This window comes from Numida meleagris, chromosome 2 (genome assembly GCF_002078875.1).
Source record: "Numida meleagris isolate 19003 breed g44 Domestic line chromosome 2, NumMel1.0, whole genome shotgun sequence".
Lineage (NCBI taxonomy): Eukaryota > Metazoa > Chordata > Aves > Galliformes > Numididae > Numida > Numida meleagris.
The window spans coordinates 21,389,475-21,413,345 of NC_034410.1; the positions used below are offsets into that span (position 1 = coordinate 21,389,475).

Below are 23,871 nucleotides of genomic sequence, written 5' to 3' on the forward strand. Positions count from 1 at the left end.
CAACTTAACCTTCTTTTGTGACTTTACCACTGAAATCCTGCTTCTCTCAACCTAGCTAAAAGCAGTCACTGGGCAGAGGGCTACCGTTATTCATAATGCAATTATCCGATCGTTAGCAGCCCGACTATCGCCCTCAGTTTACGGCGGTCCCGCGCAGGCGACGGCGGCAGCCGGGCGGGCACCGCCCTGAGGGGAGGGACGGCGCGGGGCCGCTGGGAGCTGTAGTCGCGGGCAGGGCTCGGGGCCGGCACTGCGGCGGCGCCGGACTGCAATCCCGCAGTGCGACGGGCCGCGGCCTCGCGCGAGGAGAAGGGGAAAGAGACTGCTCCGGCGGGAAGAGCTCGGCTATGGTGCCCGTTGTGCCCGGCCCCGCGCCCTGACGGCGAGGTGAGCGGCCGGGAGGTGAAGGCGGCTCGGTGCTCGAGGAGCCGCGCGGCCGTGGGCAGGCCGGGCTGCGGGGTGGGCGCTGTGCGGCCGGGCTGCGGGGCTGCAGGCGCGGTCCCGTTCGGCGCAGCCCGGCGCCGTCCGCTGTCCTCATCGGCTGGCGAGGGCGCGTCGGCTTTCTTAAAGCTCCCCGTGCGCTAGCTAAGGATGCTACGTCTGGTCTTTTGCGTCTGGGTTTCATTTTTAATAGGGTTCTTGTAGAACTTGGAACCGCGTGAGGGATTTTTAGAAGAAAAGCGTTGAGTGGCAGCAGTTACTCTGTATCGGCCACTTCCAGTTATGGGGAAACGGGGCAGCTCTGGTCTCCCCCTCGTGGTCGGCTAGCCGCAACTCGTAGTACCTTAAACATGGATCTGTAGAACAGGAGCTGTGGTAAAATCCGTCCCTGGGGGACTGCTAATGCTTAGGAATCAGTTTTGAGAGCTCTGAGATGCATTAGGTGGGAGAACCTCGAGTCTGACATCTAAGGCAGAAAAGGGCCTCACCTGCCCTGGCCAAAGCAGCTTTCTTCCCTTGGACTAGTGCCTAAGTGGCCGAGGTTGGTGATTGTTCAATGCCACCAGGGAGAGAGAACACAGGTGTCATAAACCATGACAGAGAAAGGGAGGAACTCCGTGTTGGCAGAAATTGAGCTCTTCCTGAGCTGGGTGTTGAAAAATGTTCCATGTCTACGCTATATACGTGCATTACAACAGCTGGTGACCACAGGTATCCATCAGGAAATGGGAGGCACTCTGCTGGCCACAGCCCTTCTGACAAGTGTGTTTGCCAGGACTCATTTTCTACTTAATTATGGTTATTCATGAGCACTGGCTGATGCTTTTGGGGGTGTGAACCTCCAGAGGGAGATCTGTATGTTTGTCTTAGCTTAGGTTGTAGCTAAGTGCACAGAAATGTGCACTTAGCTGCTCAGAAATGTTCCCAATTTTTTTTCTTTGAGTGCTGAACTCAGAGAAAAAAAACAAGCAAACTGTACTTCTGCTTCAGCAGAGCGGAACGTGGTGACGCTGACCTCTGCCACCCTGCCAAGGTAGTTTGCCCAATTGCAGCATTCAGCCACAGCAGCTGTGGTTTAGCCTGACAGCTGGAGTCCAGTGCATGCCTGAGTTGGCTGTGTCTGCCCTCGGTGTCTTGCATGCAGTAGCATTCATATTGGAGGACTCTGAAAAAATTGGGGTCACATGAGGCTGTAAAGCCTTTCTTGCCTCGTGATCTGACAGGAGAGTTTCTTTGATGCTTCACCCCAGGAGACCGTGTGTGTATGAATGTTATGTTTCAGGTTTTGACATAGGTGATTTAAAGTGAACTTTATGTCTCTGTGCATGCTAGCACAGCAAACTCACCTTCAGGTCCTTGAAGTTGCACAATAATGTGCTTGTAGGTCTGACACCCTATCTATCCAGTATGGAAGTGATTCTCCTATTAGGACCTGCAAAGCTGGTTTTGGAACTTAGTGTTGCTGTTCCCAGATGTGGGTGTAAAGATGATCCATGTGGGGATTCTTTCTCTGGAAATGCTGGACAGGCACTGAAAAGCCATCACCAGTGCTTCCTGCCTTTTTCCTTCAAACCTTTGTGTGTAGAGGAAGGAGCAGAGACCCATGAGTGTATAAACAATTTAGAGTCTCTTTTGTTCTTTGACATGAAAAATGATTCAGCTTTTCCTCTCTTCTGTGAAAGAGGAGCTGGGAACCTAACATCTGAAACTATCATGCTGTGTGACTATATGGATTTTTATTTTTTGGTGAGCATCTCTGTGTCCTAGAACATCCATAGAAAAGCTGTTGTTTTCCACCTTTCTCATCTGTTTCCCAAAGACAGAGACAGGTAGACAAGAAAGAGTCCTCTAGAGAGGAATCTTGGGAGAAGGAAAAGAAAACAGTAGGTTGGGTTTTGTTTTTTAAATGGAAGAGGAAATTCTAGGAGTTGGCTTAATGCAAACATATTTGAAGTTTTTCATATTTCTGAATTGTAGTGTAAACGCTGTTGCTGGCATTGCATGAAACAAATGTGATGCTGACTCTCCTTGTTCTCTTTTCTAGATCCAGTAACATCTTTGTCTTGGTTCTAAAAGCTGCTAAGATTTCTCTTGATTTGAACACACTACTGGTGAGTACACTGAATCTATACTTTTTATTTTTTTACTGTCTTGACCAGGGATTTGTTATCGCTATGGTCACTATAATTATAGCTTCAGCATTTGCAAGATGGGACAAGTTTCCCCTGCTGGGGAGATTGTGCTTTACGTACCTACAAATTCACTTTTCCTTGATACCCTCTCACTAGAAAATAATTTGTTTTCTACATCTTTTCCTTCCTACCCCAAGAGAAGCACTCGGAATTCTTTCATTCAAACAAAAAAACAACAACCAAAACGCAGGATTGGCTGGCAGAAACGAGGTTTTGAAAAGCAGAAGTCATGTAGAAGAATTTTTAATTGCTTTTGAAAAAGAAATCAGAGTAAATTACTCAGCAGCACCTTCTTCACTAGCTTGAAGCTCTGAACCTGGCCCATCTAAATTCTGGGTTACTGCCCATGTATGCATTCCTGCCCAGCCTAAGGATGCTGGTACTAAGCAGTTCCCCTTTACTCATGTGGCAGCGTGGTAGGACTGAGCACGCACTCTGGTATTGCATCTAGGGTACAGTGAGGGAGCTGCCAGTTGAGGGGAGGTGAACTTCTTAAATCAGCTAACTCCGTGACTGACCTCCTAGTAGTCTCTGTAAAAGCCCACGCAGTGACACACACTGAAATGTTGCGTAGAATCACAAGTTGAAGTGCTCTTTTTTTGGTTTTGAAGACTTATTTAGCACTCTGTCAGCTGAGCAGTCGTAATGGGCTGTGAAATGATCTGTGCTCTCATTAAAGTGTGGACTCGGTAGTGTTATCACCACCCAAGAGTATGGGGCAAGGAAGGTGCCAGTGTTGCTGCCTACCAACGTGATTTAGCTGGCACAAGTCAACTGTAATCATTTTTATATCAATAAACTTGCCCCTGCTGATTTATTTTTTTAAGTGAATTTTTCGATTTAACTGCAGGAGACGTCTCCTGTGGGCAGGCATGGGCTGCAGAGATGTTCATGCAGCGACGGTGCTGGCCTTCCTCAGTGGGACAGCGTCAGTGGCCGGACTCCTTGCAGCAGTTCTGCTTCCAAACTGGAGGCAAATGAGACTGTACACGTTCAACAAGAACGAGAGGAATGTGACCGTTTACACCGGACTCTGGATTAAGTGTGCTCGCTTTGATGGGAGCAGAGACTGTGTGATATACGACCCGCAGTGGTACACGGCTGTTGATCAACTGGATTTGCGCGTTCTTCAGTTTGCCCTTCCACTGAGTATGTTTACTGCCGTCTCAGCTCTGTTTCTCTGCATGATTGGCATGTGTAACACAGCCTTTGTATCAAACGTGCCCAACGTCAAATTGGCAAAATGCCTTGTGAACAGCGCGGGCTGCCACCTCGTGGCCGGCCTCTTGTTCCTCCTTGCATGTGCAATTTGTCTCACTCCGTCAATCTGGGTCATTTTTTACAACAGTTATCTGAACAGAAAATACGAGCCTGTCTTTAGCTTTGACATCTCTGTATTTATTGCCATTGCCAGTGCCGGTGGTCTGTTTTTCACTTCTGTTCTTTTATTTCTGTGGTATTGTGCATGTAAGAGCCTGCCTTCTCCTTTCTGGCAGCCCCTCTATTCACATGCTCCCAGCATGCACAGCTACGCCTCTCAGCCATATTCTGCGCGCTCTCGCCTCTCTGCTATAGAAATCGACATTCCTGTTGTGACACACACCTCTTAAAGAGACAAAGTCTTTGTAAGTCAAATTCTTGAGCTCACTCAAACCATGCAAATTGCAGGCTTGATTCTCTCTTCTGCCTTGCACTGGGTGTAATCATTTGTAAGGTCAGTTTCCCCAGGATGCAGTGCAATGGAGACTTGAGATCAGTAACTCTGCTGTTCTCATGTGTTCTTTCCCGAACAGCCTTTGTAGTTTTGTTTTTGACATTTAGTTTGTTTGGTTGGTTCTTTGCTTTTTCCTCTAAGCTCACTACAGACAAAAATTGCTGCTAATGCTGGGATAGGACACTACAGTAGTATCCCTTCGTGCAAATTGTCTTCGCATATCTGCTCATCCTTCTGCTTATTGAGATGAAAGCAGGTTTGAACCTCTTTGCTGCTTTGATGAACCATTTTTAAATTCTGATCCCATTAGAAGAGCTGTGTAGATGGACCCTTGCACCCACGTATTATCCAGATGCAGACAGTGGAAATGGATGTAGGGGTTTCATTAAGTTTCTTGTCAGAGATGAGAAAATAACCTGGTATACCCAGAAGTGTGTTATTAGTGGGAGCAGGAAGGTGATTAAGAAATGGGTTGCAGAGCTTTCATCTGGACACTTGTATTTTAAGATTGGATGACTAAAAAGGGGATTTGTCAGACTAATTCAGTTCTGTAGCACTGCTCTTTGTTTTGCAGTGCACACAAAAAGCCACCCACTTATGAACTTCTGTGGTAGCAAATAGTGTCAAATTACCTTTTACTTTCAAAGTAGCTTTTGAAAGAAATAAGTGATTTAGCTAATAATGTTATTCTGTACTGTGTTAACATTCTGTGAATCACTGGAGGCTAGAAACTTTTGTGAATTTAATTTCTAGTCTTTTTTGAACAAGTTAGTAAATTCACTAGATCTAGTTTGAGATTGAAGCAAAGATGACTTGTATTTTAAAAAAAGTCTGTTCAAAAGATTGAATATTTTATTTGAAGGCCATCTTCAAGACCTGAAGGATGGATTTGCAAGTCAAACAAGCTTAAAATTAAAAATGCTTTACAGTGTTATTCAGTTCTGGAGAGAAATGTCAGTCACTACAGATTGATTAGGGAAACCACGAAGAATTCCTAAGGCTGTGGAAGGTCTTTTTAGAATGCTGTACACAAGCTGTAACAATGTCTCTCTAGGAGGGGAATTGTGATCCTGTGGAGAGATTTTTAAATCTAGATTTATTTATTTTTTAATGTGTATATACAAATAACAATGAGTTTGTGTATTTTTCACTGCCGTTTACAGGAAGTTTTATAGTCTGCAGTTGTTGGACTTTAATGCTGTAGCTTCTTTAATTTCTGACTAAGACTTTGCCTTTTCAGCCTTATTTTTTGACACCTTTCACGGTGAGCTATTTTAAAATCCAGTTGTTTCCTGCACTTTCACCTCACAACTGGAGAAAGTGTCCTGTTCCCATTTTCTGTAAGCTGTGAGCTCACGAGTTATTAGAAGCTTCAAGTATGAGGAAGGGTAAGAAATTCCCAACCTGGCATGTCTTTAAGTCATGTTTACCTCCTCAAATGCAGAGTGGGCCAACCCTCGGGGATCAGAGCTTTTCGATGTGGACTTGGAAATTACTCAGGAATTTGATGATAGTGCATTGGACACTGTTACAGTTAAGGATGCCTTCCTCAGATTTTGGCAAATGGAGATTTGGGGTTTAAGATGTCATGCCAGTATGGAAAGTTATTTTGATTGGCAGCATTCTGTTTAGCGGATATTTAAATTTCATTGATCTCAGAACAAATTTGCTTTGCTAAAATGAAGTAAGAATTCTTTAATTCCAGTTCCGTAAGCTCCTGTAAGGTCTTGAAAATCAGTTCATTTCCTTTACAACAGAAATATGAACAAATGCTCTCCTGGGGAAATCTTGTCGTGTTACAATCTGTGCAATAACAGCATATTGAAAGGAATCTCTTTGTGCACACCGGCAGGCCTCGGAAGCTAGTGGACCAAGTGAGGAAGCTGGTCTCTGCTGTAAGTTCTCAGCACAGCCAGAGGAGCTACAAGCCCTTCCAGAAGGTGACACCGCGTGCTTGGTGAAATAGCAGTCTAAGGAGTCTTGTAGATGATAAAGATTCCTTAAGAAGATAGGCCTCTGAAGTTGCACAAGCATAATACCCTTTAAGTTTTCAAGACATGACGTTAGATGAAGGATCTTTTTTTAAAATTCAGATCGTGGTTTGTATGGGATTAGAACATGTATAATGCCATGCAAGGTCACTTTTTTTTTTTCTTCAAAATGGAACTTTGCTTTACAGTTATTCTGGCTGTCTCACCATGGACATTGTTGCTGCTGCAGGGACCACTGCTTTGTGATTTTCTATCGCTTTGCTTCCTTCCCCCAGCATCTTTTCTTCTTTGTGCCTTGCTTAAGTTATGAGTTGGCCAGTAAATGTCTGTTTATTGTCAGCGTCTGGAATGCTTTTTGAGCCTAATCTTCCAAAGCATCGTGACCATTTTGGAGGGGTGATGAGTACATCTGTGAGTGAATTTAAAAGAACCTGAACCTTCCACATCTTCAGAGCCTGGCAGGCCCGTGCTTTCTTCCGACAGTAAATGCAGCCAGTGTTTTGTTCTGTGTAGTTTAGACGGCAGACGTCTGTGGCAACTCTTTTGCATTCTGACTTTGATTTATATGCAGTAAACTTTCAATTAGTATTTGCTGCTGCCTGAGCTGATAATTTGTTGCTTTGTAAATTGTGTCTTTTCAGAAGTCTGATCTGTGGAAAGCAGGAATCCAAAAGTTAATGGATTCCAGTGTAGGCTTTAATTAAGGTAATATTCATCAAAAAGGCTGTTGCTTCGTGTTGTATCAGGAAAGCACAGCTGAGTCTCTTTCAACAGTGCCGTTAATGTGAATTGCCACTGGATCCTAAGTGAAGTTAACTGGAAGTGCCGTGCTTTTTTTTTGCCTTGTTTACAGAAGGGGTGGCCAACCTGTAATGCTTGAGATGAGTGCCACTCTGGTGGTTCTCTTGCTAAGGTAACTGCTGTGCCCAGCAGCAGGGCTGGGGAGCGACAGCCCTCCTGGGGCTTCCTGTGTGTCCTGCACGTACCTATGGCAGGGAAGAGCTGCTGTGGAGCCATTGGCACCCCAGCCTCTGGCCAACTGCTCCTCCCTGGGCACTCTGGGTCTTGAACACAGGAATTTAATTTGTAGCTCATGCAGTCAGAGGTTGGGTGCTCTGGGTTATGGGAATCTGTTTTTTCCAAGTAATTCCTGTCCAATTTTTAAAGTTGTGTTACATACATTGTGGATTCTTTTTATGTGAGACAGAAGATATGTATTTTTAATAAAACATTCTCATACAGATGCCAGTTATTTCAATTTTGTGGAAAACAGTAATTATTAAAATATGAAAGATTTTATCTGCTTTGACGTTGATCACCAGACTTACCAGGCAGTTTCAGACAGATTAACCAGCTTGGAATACATAATACATACTGCATTCTTAACTCCCTAATTTTGTAGTCCCGCTGCTTTAAAAAAAAAATTCTGACACTTTCTGAAAGTCTGACTATTACTTCTTATTTCCTTTTAACTTTATTATAAAAAATTCTAGAATTCCTTTTTTTCTTAAAGTGGAAAAGAGTATTTTCCCTTAATCTAGATGATTCCGTGGCCAGACTGCAGGATCCAGGCCAGAATCTGGTCAGTCCCACAGCAGAGGCAAAGTAACAGTGTGACATGAAGAAGAGCATGGTGCTTTGTCTCAGAGCCAACACCTTATCTTTTCCCTTGGGTAAGTTCTGCTGCTTGCTCAGCCATTGCTCACCCAATGCAACTTGCCAATGCAGCTGAAAATGTCATCTGTTCGGAATTAATTGTCTCCAAGATTGGTAAGCTTTGCTTTGTACGTGTTGGTGATGCACAAGGAGGGCAGTGGTAGCATTAGCTGTCCTCTTTCCCTCTCATATGCCAGCTGTGCTGCCAGCTGGAGAATATGCTGCTGCCTTACAGGTGAGAGTTGTTTGGGCATCCCAGGGGCTTGTGGCAGTGCAGGACTACAGGAATGGCTCGTCAGGTTTCTCTTTCATCATGCACTGCTTCTGCCAGCCCCAGCTCAGCAGCACTGTGGGGATTCAGTATGTAAGTACAAACTGAGTATTAGAAATGCTGATGCCGTACTGCAAGTTCACGAAACAGTCCGGATTATTATAATGATATGATGAGTCTTGCTGCTAATTCCTCCGTAGGCTTCTAGTATTTTAAACTGGCACTCCAGTAAGCTTGATCTGTTTGGGAAAGTATTGTTTGTATGAGAACAATTCTTGTGGAATACGCACAGCATAACACAGTTGCCGGTGCTACACCTTACTTGAGGGGGTGGAAAAATGCCTGGATATCCTCTGCTGTTCTGATTTCACTTCCTTCTTTGCTCCATGTTCAGACAGGCCTCCTGTGTTCGGAGAGCCACTGCGAGCCTAGGGGCTGATGGGCTGCTGACACAAGTACAGAACTCACTGGAGAGCTCAGTTTCTACCAAAACATGGGAGTGCCCCATTTTTTTGTACTAACATTCCTAAAAAGCTAACCCACCTATATTTGCTCATTGAAAACAAATCTCTGAGGGCAGATTTTCCTGTGTTTATGTCACAAGAACTGAGTTTGCATCTGTGATTCAGCAGCTATGTAATATTACTTATCCCTTCTTCTTTGAGGAGGCACCACAACTAAGAAGCAGCATATGGGATTTTTTTTTTTGTATGTTTTTGCTCCATTGCCATGTCAGCACTCATCAAACTAGACACACAGAGGCCTCATCCAAGGGTGAGCGTGTGGTTTCTGATTTCAGCACTGCTTTTTATCTGTGTTCCAGTCAGTTTGCTCATCCGGGTATTAGGGATGTTAGGGACAGGGCTTTGTCTTGAGTGCAGCAGCTGTAAATGCTGAGCACAGGACAACAGGAATGCAGAGAGCTGGGAGTGTCTGAGGGTTAAGGAAGTCTCTTTGGAGGAATGAAACTGGGAAGCTGGACTGCAAGGGCAAGACTGCTGTCCAAGCTTCTGCCCTAATGAAGAGAAAAATATGTAATTAAATCCAGTCTTCTGGCTCCTTTTGCTGTTTATTGTCTCTTCTGCTCACTTAGTTTGCAGGCTGTCAGACAGCTAATCTCGTTTCCCTCCTGGTCACGTGAGCTCCACTGTCAACAAAAGCAGCAGGAATGTGTGAGTAAAGGGCAAGATGGGAGCCTGAGGTTGATTCTTCACCGAGTTACTTTGAGATCTTTGTTTTCCCACTTAAAGAGTATTTTGTGTAAGAAAGACCATGCTAATTCTGGAATTTTCTTTGTAAGTTCCTTGTGTTTATTAATAAACTTAATACATTAAGTTTATTAGAAATGTCACATTTGGAGAAAAACATGGAACATTTGTTAGCAAGGAAAAAGTCACGTTTCAAAACATAAAACATTCCATTTGTTCTCTTTTCTTTCATTTCTTCTGTATTCACTTAAAGAGCTATGGCAAGGAAAACAAGGGAATGAAGCAAAAATAAAAGGTTTTAAATTAAATGTTAAGATTACAGTGCTTTAAACTATGTACTAAGAAATTTCAACTCGTGCTGATACTGGTTAGTGAAAGATCTGAATATTAACCTATTTGCATTAGCTTATAGGTTCAATCTGAATGGTTTAGTGTTATCTCTGAAGACAGCGTAACGGATGACTTATTGCACTGTTTTGACTCTGATGAGTTCAGCAACAATAAAATGCTGGGGTTCTTTGGATTGCTATGCTAAAATGTTTCACCAGAAAATACAGCCTATGTTAATAAGTATCACCTCCGGAAGCAGCTGACATGGAATCACATCCTCCCAAGACAAGCTCAGTGGGAGGGCATTTTTCTTACAGTGCAGCCGCAGGTAAATCAGACTAATTTTGCTGCTTTCTGTGGCTGCCTATTCTGCTTGACTCCACTATACTTCTACTAGAGATGGCCTTGAGAATAGAAGCCCAGCCATAAAGAAAAAAGATTCCCTTTTCTGTTCTTTCTCACATTTGTGAGGCAGGCACTTCCAGACCTACTTAGCTCTGAGCTGCCTCCTGCAACTCTGACCAAATGCTCTTGGCTCCATGACAGCAGCGGTGAGGGTATTTCCACTGAAGGTGATTGGGAGGGTCAGCCTAATGGCTGGGAAAGAGCTGGCGCTGCCAGCTTGGTGGCACATGGGAAGCCACAGCACATGACACTTCTGGCATTGCTGCTTAGAAATACTGAGGTGCTGGTGGGGCTTTCATCAGTTCTTTTCTCAGCTGCTTGCTGGGCTAGAGAGCGCATAATTCATTATGGTACATCGGTTCCAGTTAGTTTGCTTGTACATGTTCAAATGCCGTGTGGCTGCCTCTTAATTAGCCAGGGAGTTATGAGAACCTTGAGAACCACTAATGGTAGCAGCTGATGCCTCTATGCCTCACTCGAGATGTCTTCTGAGAGCTGTAATTCTCTCATGCTCTCAGCACTAATCTGCTTAGAGTTCCTGTTGGAGATTTTGAGCACTGGTCAGACAGAATCTGCTTGGGCTACATTTCCCTACTTACAGTAAGATTCAAACACAGCACAGAGACATAATTTTTTTAAACCACAGAAAAAGAACTTGGGTCTTTTAGATAACATGAAAATAATAAATTTGGTGGAAAATGGCTTGTGTGTTCATACATGATGAAGTAAGAAAAGTATGAAAAACCCTTCATCTTTTGAGTTTGATTCTCAAGTTAGCCAAGTTAATGCTTCCTGAGAAGAAAGGTTGTCCTTGACGGTTTCTATCCCTCGAAGATTCTCCTTTTTTTGAAGGCCCTTTCTGTGCCCTTTGTTGGCAGTTCATTCTCCAAAGAATTCCAGGCTCACCTCCCTGCTTTCCTAGGCTGGTTGAAACAGTTCTTTGGGTCCGGGTCCCCATAATAGCTCTCCAATAGTCACTTCTTGCATGACAATGTCTCAGGTGATGTCGTATTGCTGAAGGGTACTGGAGAAGGCAGGAAGGTCTGTAAAAGCTTCTATATGGTTTATCACAGATAACATAGCATACACCTAGACTGATTTGCTTGATTACTGCCATGCATTAGCAAGCTAAAATTGATCATGTTTCCTGGGCTGGTCCTGGAAATGATTTTTTTTTCCCCCAGAGCTATTTTTACAGTGTTTTGAATTTTATTTTGTTACTGATATTCCTCTACTGCAGCAATGTAACACATTTTCTTTGATTTATTCCTGTGCTCAGGCTGCTATTAGTTCTGAAACAGAAGCTTGCTACCTTGAGTACAGGTGAGCCTATATTGTGGATCTTAGTCTCTGTATTTCAGTTCCTTCAAAGGAGAAGAATATAACTAAGTGCTCCAGTCAAGGTTCCAGGTTAAGCAATTCTGTGATATGTGCTAGAATGCTGCACTCCTGCTTTTAAATATGATAATTTTATACTGCAAATGAAATAATAAAAAGGATTTATTTTCTTAGGTGGTGTGGACTTAGTATCTATACCTAGTTACTTGCCAGGTGTTTTGTGCAATACACCTTGTTCTTGCATTAAGGGGTCAGGCAGGGGAAGACAGACCCAAGCTACAGCAAGATGTATTGGTATTCAATTCCTGAATTACTCCAGCTGATTAAAAGAGAAAATTCGATCAGTACTTTATATTGAAAGTAATCAGGACAGAGATATTCAAGACAGATATGATCTTTCAAAAGACTGTAGTACTGATATATAGTATTCTGAACCAAATCTGAGTGTGCTGCAGGGAGTAAAGAAAAGCTGAAGTGCTGACAAGTCAGTAAAAGCACTGTATTGAGAGTAAGATCCAGTGTCCAAGTTAAATAGTACGTTAAGTCACATGTAATAGATTGTGAACTGTCAAGAGAAGAGCTGGGCCCCTCACAGTGCAGAAAGCTGTCTAAATGAGAGCAGCTGTGTGGTTAAATTCTTCTCCCATACTCTGGCACTAAATTGTTAGCTGATCTTTATCAGATTTAACAAAAGAAATCCCCCAGAAGTTAGATAAGGGCTGGGAAATGTCAGCCAAGGGGTATTTTCTGTCAGTTTGCTAAATCAACAGCTTAAATCAAGTGGAGTTATTCATTGCTGAAATGCAACAAGACCCTTCTTCTGCTGGGCTTTTCTATTTCATGATGCTCCTGTTTACCCTACCCCCAGCTGACTGCAGTTCTACAAAGTCTCTCTTGCTCCAGTTAAGGAAATTTAATAAGGCAAAAACAGTGATAAGTGCAGATCATGCAATTAAGTCTATAAATAGTTACATATAATGTGTAATAATATGTAATTCTATTTATTCTGTGGAAAAACACAGTATCCTGGAAATAGGTTTCTCTAGAGAGCAATGGCAATTTTAAACAGCAGAAACCAAGCCAAAATGATCCATGTGGCATTACAGCCACATTCCCGGGGAAAGCCTGGGCCTAGTTAAACCACAGTGCAGAATGCATCCCGCAGGCAATCACGAGTTGCTTATCTTATTTCACAGCTGGATGAATGCTGTTCAGCACAGTTTTCAATTATAGAGATGCTGCAGCAAAAGTTGAGGAATGTTAAGTTGTATGTGAGACGTATAGATGCCAGTCAAGTTGTCTTTAAGTCTTAATGTGGTGTAGCTGGATGTTAGGGATGTCCCTGTGTGCACACTCAGTGCCCTGAAGTCATTACCTCCCGCTGGTCCAGGAACTAATCAGCCCGTCCCTGCTCAGATGAGGCAAAGCTGGGGAGAGACCCATGCTTGCAGGAGGGCTTCAGGTGGGAATTTCAGACAGTCCTGAAGACTCTTCCCAGACAGCAGCTGCAGGGCCAAGACAAAATCCTATGCCTGAATTTGTCACTTAACATCCTGGGTGAGAACGTGGTCCTTCCACAGGCTCCTGGTGGTTACTGCTGCAGGGCTGACCAAACTGTATGCAGATAGGATGCTAGTAACTGATCCACAGGAATGGTTTTTGCAGAAGCACGAATGATCACATAGGACACACGCATTGTACATAGTTAATATGATGTTTTACATGTAGTTTTAAATCGTCTATAACAATGGATGATGCATGTGCCAAAGCAGTGCCACGGGATCCCCCAGCACAACCAGGCTATGAAAACTGAGCGGAGAAGCAGGAGAGTCCCAGTGGACCCCGCTGAAAACATCATTGCAAGAAAGGATGCTCACAAGGGGAACTCCTCAGCAGCAAAGAACCATCTTGTTTGGGAGATCTGAACAGTGCAGTGTGCTGAGGTCCCAACCATTTTTTTTTAATGCCGTCCATGTATTTGTGCAACAACACTCAGTCAAAAAGCAAATAATTATTTCCATTGAAGATCAGCTGCACTTAACAATTAATTTTGTCCAGGTAAGTCCAATGGTTTTCAAAATGAATTAGTTAGCCCTGCTAGAACCGATCTGTTCAGTACAAGTTGTAACAGAAAATTCAATGCTCTCTCTTGCTTGAAATATCAGAGAGGACCAAATGTTAGCAGCTGTTTATGCAGTGCCAGATTTTACTGACATACAGTCAACTTGGAAGCACATGGCTTGCCATTTTGGGTGTAGTAGTATTACCATAAATCTAACAACAGACTATAATTCAATTACGTTGCAATTTAGTACTACTAACTGTCCTGCCAAATAGTGCACTTAACACTGGTATTCACAACTGTTCCTCTGCTATAAAAACTATATATGTAATGTGAGCTGCAGGAGTTGGGGAGCAAAGAATTTCACCATATGCCTTTTTTGACAAGACTAACATTTTTATCTCTCTGTTACAGCCACAAGATAATGGAGTCATTATGTAGATTCTCTCTAAGAAGTATATTTATTCCCTAAACATTAAGTTTGTGGTCACGTGAGTATTGTGCAATGAAAAGCAAATTAAAATCAGCTTCTACATACCACCGTCCTTAGCAAAGATACTGAACTGATCTGAAATATACCCCTAGGCTCTCTCTTTGCACTGTGGGTGCAAATCTTAGTTCCGTGACAGCAGGAGCCCACATCAATTGAGAGGAATGGCTTATTTTAATTGTCCCAGTAGTGTTCAGCTAATCATGTCTGAATTTATTAAGACCGTTTAATAGACAGTTTAATAACAGGGTATGCCTGAAAGTTAAGTTGGGTCATTGTATTTATAGTAAAATTGCAAAACCTCAAGTATATCAATTTGTCTCTATACTGCATTGTTCTAATCCCTGAAAATATCTGATGAAATGTGTATTTGCAGGACTGAAGCTAATCTGTTTATGATATTTATTACTTCTAACTATTAAGATCTCTATGAGTTCTGTTTCAGTGAAGATTATTTATAGAATGGTGGTTATTTGATTGAGACGAGGAAGATTTTCACCCGCAAGATTCTATTTTATTTGACCTTGAAAAATAACTTGTGGAGCCTTTTCTCTATAAAATGGCATTATTAATACTTCCCATTTTAAGAAAGGAATTGATTTATTAAAAACTGAACATCCTCACAAGGATGGCACACATTCAGGTCTGTTCCATGTGGGTATTTAATCATAGCACCTCTTCTAACAAAGTTCTAGAGCTCATATATATGTTCTTGCATTACTTCAATGAAGCCTTAATATCAAATCAACATGTTTTTAAGCTGGTCCTGTAAATGAAAACTAGAGGACCTTCTTCCTCCCTGGGATATCAGTTGTGCCCCTCAATTCCTTCTCTGCTGTACCAGCACAAGAACGTGGTCATGTGCTCGGTGACCCAGGCTGATCTAGCTGAAAAACAAACTTTAAACAGCATCAGTTCACTACAGGACAGCATAAATATATTTGTAAACATAGTTTTCATTGGATGTAAGAATAAGCATTCAGGAGGAGGGAAGCACAGACTGCTTTTGTGGGAACAACACTGACCTAACTATTCTCCAAAATGTAACCTAGAGACATTTGTGCTTCAGCCATGCACAAACTAAAACAACCCTACCAAACAATTTCTTGCTGAGATAAGATACCTTTCACCAAAGCATATAAGACCAACAAAGCAAAGAAAACAAACAGAGTTACATTCTAATCACTTACAGAAGTTATCAGCTGAATTATTTATGTACATTGTAACAGGATGAGCTGGGCGGACTCAGGGTGGTGCAGTAATGGCAGTAATACTGTCATTAAGGCTATCAACCAAACACACACAGACTTTGTAACTGCTACATCACTTTTGAGATTGCTATAAGTGGTATTAACGAAAAATAAGCCATCTAAAAACAAACAAATCAGCTTTGTTCAGCTACTGAGTGGATGGCTCGTTCAGCTGTTCTAACACATGGGAGGAACTGGAGCAGAGATGACGAAAATGGGCCCTGGACAAAGCTGCTGCTGAAAAGGCATTTGTACAAACCCAGTTCAACATCCCAGGCAGAGTCTATGGAGTGAGCAGAAAAGCTCTTGTTGAAATAAATGTCATTTGAAATGAATATGGGAATTATGATAGGAAAAAAAAATCTGTTTATATTCTGAGATTTTATTTATAATCTTAATAAATACTGCTTGTTCCAAGCCCAGGTTCTTGTTAGAACAATTTTCACATCTTCTACACTCCATTTTCTGGGAATTTACGTCTGCCAAGGGAGTGCTTACCTTATCAAGAAAAAAACTAATTCATTACTGTGTGAGAGAATTACTGAAGCTGTTCATAAATTATATTAATGTTTTTGTCCCCCAGAAGGATAGAGCAGAGAAGATGGATATAGCCATGCTTCCAAAGAGCCCTCAGCAAGTTCTTTTATTTCCTCTTCTCCCATAACTCTTTGCTCCAGCTGAGAGACATTTCCTTTGGAATTACCATGCTAGAAGCATTTCAAGGAAAAATTACAAGCTCTGGCTTGAGCTGTCTTATGAGAAGTCATTCTTCACTGCATACTTAAAATTACCTGACACTAAGATGCAAAAAAATAGCTAGAGGACTTCCACCCTGCCTCAAACATAATTCAGTGCATTTAATCAAAAATATATGGAATATAACAGAAGTTTGAGAAAAAAGAAAAGAGAATGAATGAAAACAGCTATATAAAGTCATTCCAAGGGCACTTTTAGCTCAGCATCTAGCCTGAAAGGGCAGTTAACATCAGATGCCTAAGGAAGAATGTCAGAACAAGGCAAACAAATAATGCATCTTCCTTGGCAATTGCATATGCCTTCTGGCAGTGTGGCTCAGAGACTTTCTGAACTAGAGGTGATATCTCACTATTCAAAACCTGTAAACAGACATGTTCATGGAGAAGAAAAAAAAAAACCTAAAAAATCTTTTTGGACTAATCTAAACTTAAGTGTCCTTAACATCCAAAGACAGTTTCACAGCTTAGCTGTACTTTAAGCACCTTATTTTCTTCTGAGGACTTTTGTTTTTCATTTCCTACTTGATAATTTTGCTCAGTACACTTTAGGTCTTGTATTAGAAAAGGCAGCCGCTCTGCGTTCAGTTTTTCTGTGTCATGACTTTCTACATCTCTGTCATATGATTCATTAGCTGCAGTTTATTAAATTACTCCAATGTATGTGAGCAGTTTTGTACCCTTGATAATGCTTGTCATGCGTCTGTGTGCCTCTGCTATTCCAAGAGCATGTTTCTAGTGACTTAAGAATATGGAAACACAAAAAAGAAGTGTTTCTGAGTATAAAGATTTATGGACTTTAACACATGGCAAAACTTGGCCTTTGGCCAACTCATGGAGGCTGAAGAACTCATGAATCATTATTGTCATACATTAAGCTCAAGTAAAACCACCTTGGTTTGCATATGGTGCCTTCACTCACACTTTGATTTTGGTTTTCAAACACTGTCTGAAAACAGAGAAGCAGAAATGCAAGTGCTGCTGGCAGAAATCCGAAGATGACATAGGCTAAGTGAAGTGCAAGTAAGTCTTCAATATATAGGTTGAAATTTCATTTAAGGTGAGGGCATCTTCCAATCTAAAACTGCCAGATCTCTCACAAAGCCATCCTGGTGTGATAAACATCAGCTTTGAAGGCCAATAGCCCATCTTAGAACCAAGGGACAAGATTCGTTCCCTAAGTCACTCAAGTTACTAGCAGTTAGCCTGTTTCCCTCTGAACAGTTTTCTGGAACTACTCATCTCTTACTGCAGGGGATTTTAGGAGATTAATTTCCACAGTAAGGTGTAATAGATGTCTGAAGATAGATGGAGTGGCAAAGTCAAATTCTGTGAAGAATGTTCATCTTACTCCTCCTAAAGGCTCAAGTGCATTTTCAAAGGCTCAAACAGTGAAGAGCTGCTCCCTCTACATTCAAACTGATTTCATAATGACATCTTGATGCAAAACTGACTGGTCTAAATGCCACCTAATTTGTGAAAGAGGGTCAGAAGCAATGGGCATCACTGCTGACCGAAATGGTCAGAGCCACTCTTGGAGGAAGTGACAAAGATGATTAAGGGGCTGAAGCATCTCGTGTGTGGGAAAGGCTCAGACACCTGGGGCTGTTCAGCATGGAGAAGGCTGAGAGGGGAATCTTATCAACGCTTATAAATATTTAAAGGATGGGAGTCAAATGGTTGTGGCCAGGCTGTTTTCAGTGGTGCCCAGTGACAGAACAAGAGGCGATGGGCACAAAGTGGAACACAGAAAGTTCCATCCGTGAGGGCGACAGAGCACTGGAACAGGCTGCCCAGAGGAGCGGTGGAGACTCCTTTGCTGGAGACATTCAAGGCCCGCCTGGACACCTTCCTGGAGGTCCTACTGTAGGAACCTGCTTTATCAGGACTCTATGATCTCCAGAGGTCCTTTCCAACCCCAGCAATTCTGTAATTCTGTGAACATTTCCTCTCTATGTGATGCAGTCATTCAGCACTAAGAAACCTACACTGGTACCTTGGCTACCTACTGCCCAGTATCGAACTTCCTTTTCCTTTTCCTGATCCGGTAGAGAAGTTAACAAAGCTCAGCCGCTGAAAGCTGAACCCACAGTCAGACAGACCCCAAGGGCCGAGCTGTGAGAGGCGGCCCGCGCCCTCAGCCCCGCCCGCCCCGACACGCGCAGTGCCCGCCCTCCGCGCCAGCTGGGCGTGCGCGGGGCTATGGGAGCGCAGCGGCTGCGGGCGCTGTGGCTGCTGGGCCTGGCGTTGCTCTGGGGTCGCGCCGGGATGGCCGAGGGGCTCCTCGCCACCACGGCTCCGCCGGCACCGGCGCAGGGTAAGGGCGGGAGGCGGCTGAAGGTCTGTGGGAGCTGCGGGAAGCGAACAGCTCTCCCCGAGGCCTCCGGGCGCCGTTCGGAAGCGTCCCGTGGAGGGGCGGGTGCCCTCGCCCCCACGCCCTTCTCCGCCGCTGGTGGGGCGGGACAGCCCCCGCGGCACAGAGCGGGGTGGGCGGCCCCGGGTGACGGGGTCTCGGGGGGGTTGGCTGAGGGTCCTGCCGTCCCTGTTTCCTCGCTGATAGGAAGAGGAAGCCGTGCGTGCTGTTCCAACCTGTTCGTTTTCTTGGGGTCGTTTATATCATAGCCGCTTTGGGAAGGCGGTTGGTGAAGTGCTTCCTCATATTTGAGTGGTGTTAACAGATGTGAGCAGAAAGGTTGGGTTAATCTGCATTACGTTTGAATTTCCTTTGTAGATTGTGACACCCGCTTTTGGAGTCCCATTTGAGGAGTCTCGTTTATTTTACAGAAGGGTTTGTGCTTGAAAAGAAACATCCGACTTGGCGAGACCTGGGGCAGCAAAGGAAGGGAGCAGTCAGTTTCTCAATAGTTCCCCAACAGTTAGGAAGGAACTTACTAACAGCTCCCATTAGAAAGTAGTCTCTTTCTAATGGAAACATAAACCAAACCAAGTAATTTGGTTTGAGACAAAAACTGCGTTGAGTTGGCAGTAAGGTTTCTTATGGATTCCCAAGGAAAGAACTTTTTCTATGTTTTTATCTCCATGTGACTTCAGGAGGTTGCTCACGGCACAAAGTTTGTTGATACAGGGAGAGATCATGTGTGGAGAAATTCGATGACCTTTAAGGAATGAGTGCTAGAAATAAGGTGAAAAAGAAAGGCTGGATTGCTATGTCATATGAGTAGTTTTATAGTCTTATTTTAATCCTAAAGTGGAGCAGTTGGAAAAACATAAGGCCTTGCTGACTGTCAGGTGACTCTGTTACCAAAGTGATGGTCTCATGAAGAGCAAGAAGGCTGTTTGATGGGCGGTCTGTGGCTGGAGGGCCTGGCATGCTGTGCTGTTCAATGTTTTGGAAGTTCAGCAAAGTTGGATGTGCACAAAGATGGGCTACAAAGGTTGTCTTGTTTTCTGCTTGCAAACATCCCTATAAGAGGGATGTTCTATGAGGCTTGGTTACTGGAGCAAAAGGAAAGTTGACGGGCAATAAGAGTACTTTTTCTAACTATGCCAGTAGGTGAGAAGAATGGCTTAAACTCAGAATGTAGATAAAAAACAAATTAATATAAACTACCTATGAATAATGTAAGTGTGGAAAGGTTTCTGTCTATCTGAGCAGTTGTACTGTTTTCCTTTTTAGTGGCATAGTAAGAGCTTCCTTCTGAAAGGGCCACTGATCTGGAGGCTACAAGGCAGTTCTTAGTGTTTCAGAGCCTTGTCTTCCTTAAAAAATAACGTAATATTAAAAAAAAAAAAACACAGCCCTTTGTATATGCTGCCTTCATGCATATTGAGAGGAGAGAGGTGGAGTGATGTTTTTAAACAAAGGGTTTTTTTAATTGTCTGTGCATTCCATTGTACCTGTATTTTGTGAAGGACGAGCCTCTGCGCTTTATCTGTGTTGTTACACAGATCTGTGAGTACATTCCCTAAAAGGTGAAGTCATACAAGTAATTAAGGTATTACAATTCCTGTACGTGCTGGCAGAATTCTAGTCATTAAACAAAGAAAACTGAGCATAAACAGTGATAGTTTTTGTCTATTTTCCTGTGAGAGTATAATCTTGATACTGTAGCTAGCTCAGTGCAAGGTGTGTTACACTAAGTAAAACACTTCAGAAAAAATGATACTACTTCTGCTTCTTGGTATGACACTCCAGTAAAAATGATACTACTTATCAAATACTGCTTCCGCTTCTTGGTAAACCAGGCTTGCTGTGTAATAACAGTTCTTCATTTTATTTCATGTTAGATGTTTCACGCTTAATTTGTATGTCAGTATAGAAGGAATGATTGACGAATGTCTAAAAAAAAATGTGTTACTGTTGGTAGCAGTGCTATGCCTTACAATTTTTTCCTCTAATAAAGTTATTATGGTAGTGCCTTGAAAACATCTGTTTGAATCTGAAAACTTCAAAGTTACTTTCTTTTTTTGACCGTGCCGATACACATAGTGCTGTTTCCAGGTGAGTTGGAAGGGCTGGGTGTTCCTTAGCTTGAGAGAAGGTGTGTTCTGTTCTTCAATCTTGAAGGGAACATTGTAACTGGTGGGAGATCAGTGGATCTTCTAAGTTAAGCAGCCCAGATAAATGCATAAAACAGAATGAAACTGTTTTTCCAGTTACTGGGGTAGCATTACATTTTGTAACAACTTCATTCCTTTCTTAATCAAAATTTTTGCTTGTACCTAGTAGTGTGTGTGAGGGGAAAGAACTAAATATTGTGTTAAACATTTGATGTTAATCAATAAACATAAATATGATACCTGTGGTTGTTTTTTTCCTCTCTAGCATGTTCAGAGTTTTCCCAGAGGTCCTGTGAAGAATGTTTAAAAAATGTTTCGGTAAGATTTTAAGCATCTTTTTTTTTTTTTTTTTTGACTGAGAACTTAGTGCTTTTCCACTTCCTATTAAGCTGAGTTGTGCATTGTTCGGTTGGCTGGTTTTTTTTGGTTGTTGTTTTCTATAAATGAACAACCTAGTTAAACTACCTTTAGTAAGAGGAGATCCAGATCAGTAGGTTCTAGTCTGGTTTTGAGTTGGTATAAGTGATCTCCTGATATCCTTCGTACCCCCAGTATCACACTGTGCTTTCCCTCTCCAGGTGCTCTGTGGTCTGGTCAGTTGCTCAGGGCATTTCTCTGCCTTGGCTGGAGAGCACTGCCTAAGTAGAACGTGGGCTGCCTGTTGCTGTGGCTGCTGGCTGCTTCCACAGTGCAACTGAGCAAGTCGCTGCTCCTGGTTGTGACTCTTGCCCTCACTTCACAAGCAGCAGCATTGGTTGTGTTTCCATCTTATAGAAGAGCTGAGTAAACTGTCTCATAGGTGGATAAAATGCCTTGCATTTCTTGTATCCAGACAATGAGAGCTAGCTAGGAATGATGCAAGCTAGAAATGCCTTTTTCTAGAGATGTCCTGAGCAGTGCATGCAACTGAAGCGGACTGGACTGGTGCATTGTAGATGTTCAGATATGCTGGCCTCTCCACTGCCAGACTAGATCACTGTTGGCAAAGTGTTTAGATTTCCAAAGAGACTGTTGTAATGTAGACGTTTAAATCAGTGGAATTCGATTCTATGTCCTTTACTCAAAGCCTTTGTAGGTCCATGGTATGGTAAGCTGTGATAAATACCCAAATGTGTCTGCCCTTGCAGTGTGAGAGAGAGCTTCCATGGGAGAGAGTGTCTCCAGTTCTAACCTTACATGTCACTGAAAAGAATTGCTTCAGGAGTCCTGCAATTACATAAGTTACTGCAAAACTTTCACAAGGGAAAATTGAGAAATATCCAAACTTATCTGCTTTATGCTTGTTTCATGTATTTATGTATCTTTCTGAATTAAAAAAAAAAAAAGCAATTACTTTGTATTGATGTAGCCATTGATTGTGGGCTGGCGGACTTCTGTATTTGTCATCATAAACCTGGCATTGCATAAAGAACTCTTCATCTCCAAAAATGCAAAGTAGGAAACAGGAAATATGGGTCACTGAAGATTAAATGTTCGTTACTGCCACTGATATGACTGTCCCTTCAAATATGCTCTGCAGCTGGTGCCTGTGAGGACCAAGACTGGCACATGAGCACCACTTTATTAACCCGAGAGCTGTGTGTTCACCTTGTGAGAGGCAAAAGTCCTTTAGATGTCTATGTGCTCTGAAGGCACTGTAGCAGTTACAGATATACTATTCTCAGAACCTGTCAAACCAATGATGGAGACCAGTCTTGTGTCGATGACAGAATGATGAATGATTCAGGGCAACTACTGCAATAGCATCAGTGTTAACCTTGAAGAGGTGACTGTAGACTTAATTCAGACAATTCACATGTACATTTAAAGAAGAAAAAGGCTGTAAGTAAAGGTATTGGCATTTGTTGGAGCACTATGAAAGCAAAAGATTGCTGGAATTAGGTAAAGTGCTTTATATAGGTAATAGCAGCAGATAAAAATGAAAATTAAACTTCTGGTGAATAGATAAAAATCCAAACTGATTCAGTTCAATGGAGTTATAATTCAAAATAATCAGATGTTTATCTTAATTATAATTGAGTTGGTCTTCAGAGTTGACGAATACCTATTTTTTCATGTTTCTATCAGAAAGTTCTGAATGCTTGGTATTGTTATGGATATGCTGTTGCATTTCATTTTAAATGTACTGTTTTTGTAAGGAATAATGTGTAAGAGTTTTGGTGAGAGCATTTGAATCCTGACACTCAACTAACTTAAGATAAATATTTATTACTATAAGATTACCATTACATTAAAATCTGAGAAATTTTATTTGTTACAAGATAATGTGTAGATATTGCTTGATGTCTTAAGAGAGTTATACCTTCGTGTTGTGATCCTCCATTTGACTTACTTGCTTTACACGGTTAATTGTTAATTTTGGTAAATATAAACGCAAAGCCTTTTTGTTCTCAGGTGTTCTGAGTACCTTAATATGTCTCCAAAATGATTTCAGACCTGTATAAGTACTTGTTTATTATCTCAAAGTACAAAATTCAAATTAGGCTTACTTTGGAATTGTGCCAGAACTTCTGTAGGTTCCGTACTACAAGATGCTATCAGTGTGTAATGCTGCATCATACTTTTGTCTGTGGAGAGGAGCACTTGATTGTAAATTGCTTTATAACTGATTAATTATTGTTATAAATTGTTTTCTGAAGATCAGTAATTTTTCTTCATTGGTTTTGCACAGTGCCTTTGGTGTTTCACCAACAACACTTGTATTGATTATCCTGTAAGAAGCATTCTTCCACCGTCTTCGTTATGTTCACTCTCAAATGCTCGATGGGGAGTTTGCTGGAGTAGGTATTAATTCTACCTCTACGGTAGGGGTGTATCTACAAGAATGCTTTGTCTGAAGTGAGACTGACACTTAGTGCCGCTTTTCCCTGATAATTTACTGGGAGGGTTGTGGAGGGGTGGGGAAAGGCAGTGGTTATGTTTGGAATGTGGAATATTCCTTTGGTCAGCTCAGGACAGGTGTCCCAGCAGTGCCCGCTCCCAGCCTACTCATTGCAGCAGAAGCAACTCAAAGAGCAGCCTAGATGCTGAGCAAGACCTGTTCAGCAGTAGCCAAATTGTTGGTGTGTTATCAGCACTGTTTGAGCCAAAATTCCAAAATACAGCACCGTGTAGGCTGCTGTGATGAAAATTAATCCCATCCCAGCTAGACCCAGTAGGGAAGGACATTTGTGCTGTGTCCTTTTGCGAAGGAGTGATGAAGGATATTTACCGATACTAAGGGTGCTTTTGACAAGTTGGTTGTTGGTTT

General features: G+C 42.4%; 2 protein-coding genes across 3 annotated transcripts in view; both read left to right on the plus strand.

The window, feature by feature from the left end:
- On the plus strand, positions 199-7,637 carry CLDN12 (claudin 12). Of its 2 annotated transcripts, none has more exons than XM_021385461.1 (3): positions 199-387; positions 2,486-2,552; positions 3,484-7,637. In XM_021385461.1, exon 3 carries the CDS (start codon positions 3,506-3,508, stop codon positions 4,241-4,243), a length of 738 nt encoding a protein of 245 aa, XP_021241136.1. In that variant the 5' UTR covers positions 199-387; positions 2,486-2,552; positions 3,484-3,505; the 3' UTR covers positions 4,244-7,637. The 2 variants fall into 2 exon arrangements, with proteins under 2 accessions (XP_021241136.1, XP_021241137.1); XM_021385462.1 differs by lacking the exon at positions 199-387 and adding an exon at positions 831-1,152.
- LOC110393047 (pituitary tumor-transforming gene 1 protein-interacting protein-like) overlaps positions 3,660-23,871 on the plus strand; it is a 37,959-nt gene continuing 17,747 nt past the window's right edge. The window contains exons 1-4 of the mRNA XM_021385463.1: positions 3,660-3,782; positions 7,880-18,417; positions 20,887-20,939; positions 23,293-23,401. Coding sequence (XP_021241138.1) covers positions 18,303-18,417; positions 20,887-20,939; positions 23,293-23,401 — 277 coding nt within the window. The 5' untranslated portion in view covers positions 3,660-3,782; positions 7,880-18,302. The remainder of the gene's footprint in view (positions 3,783-7,879; positions 18,418-20,886; positions 20,940-23,292; positions 23,402-23,871) is intronic.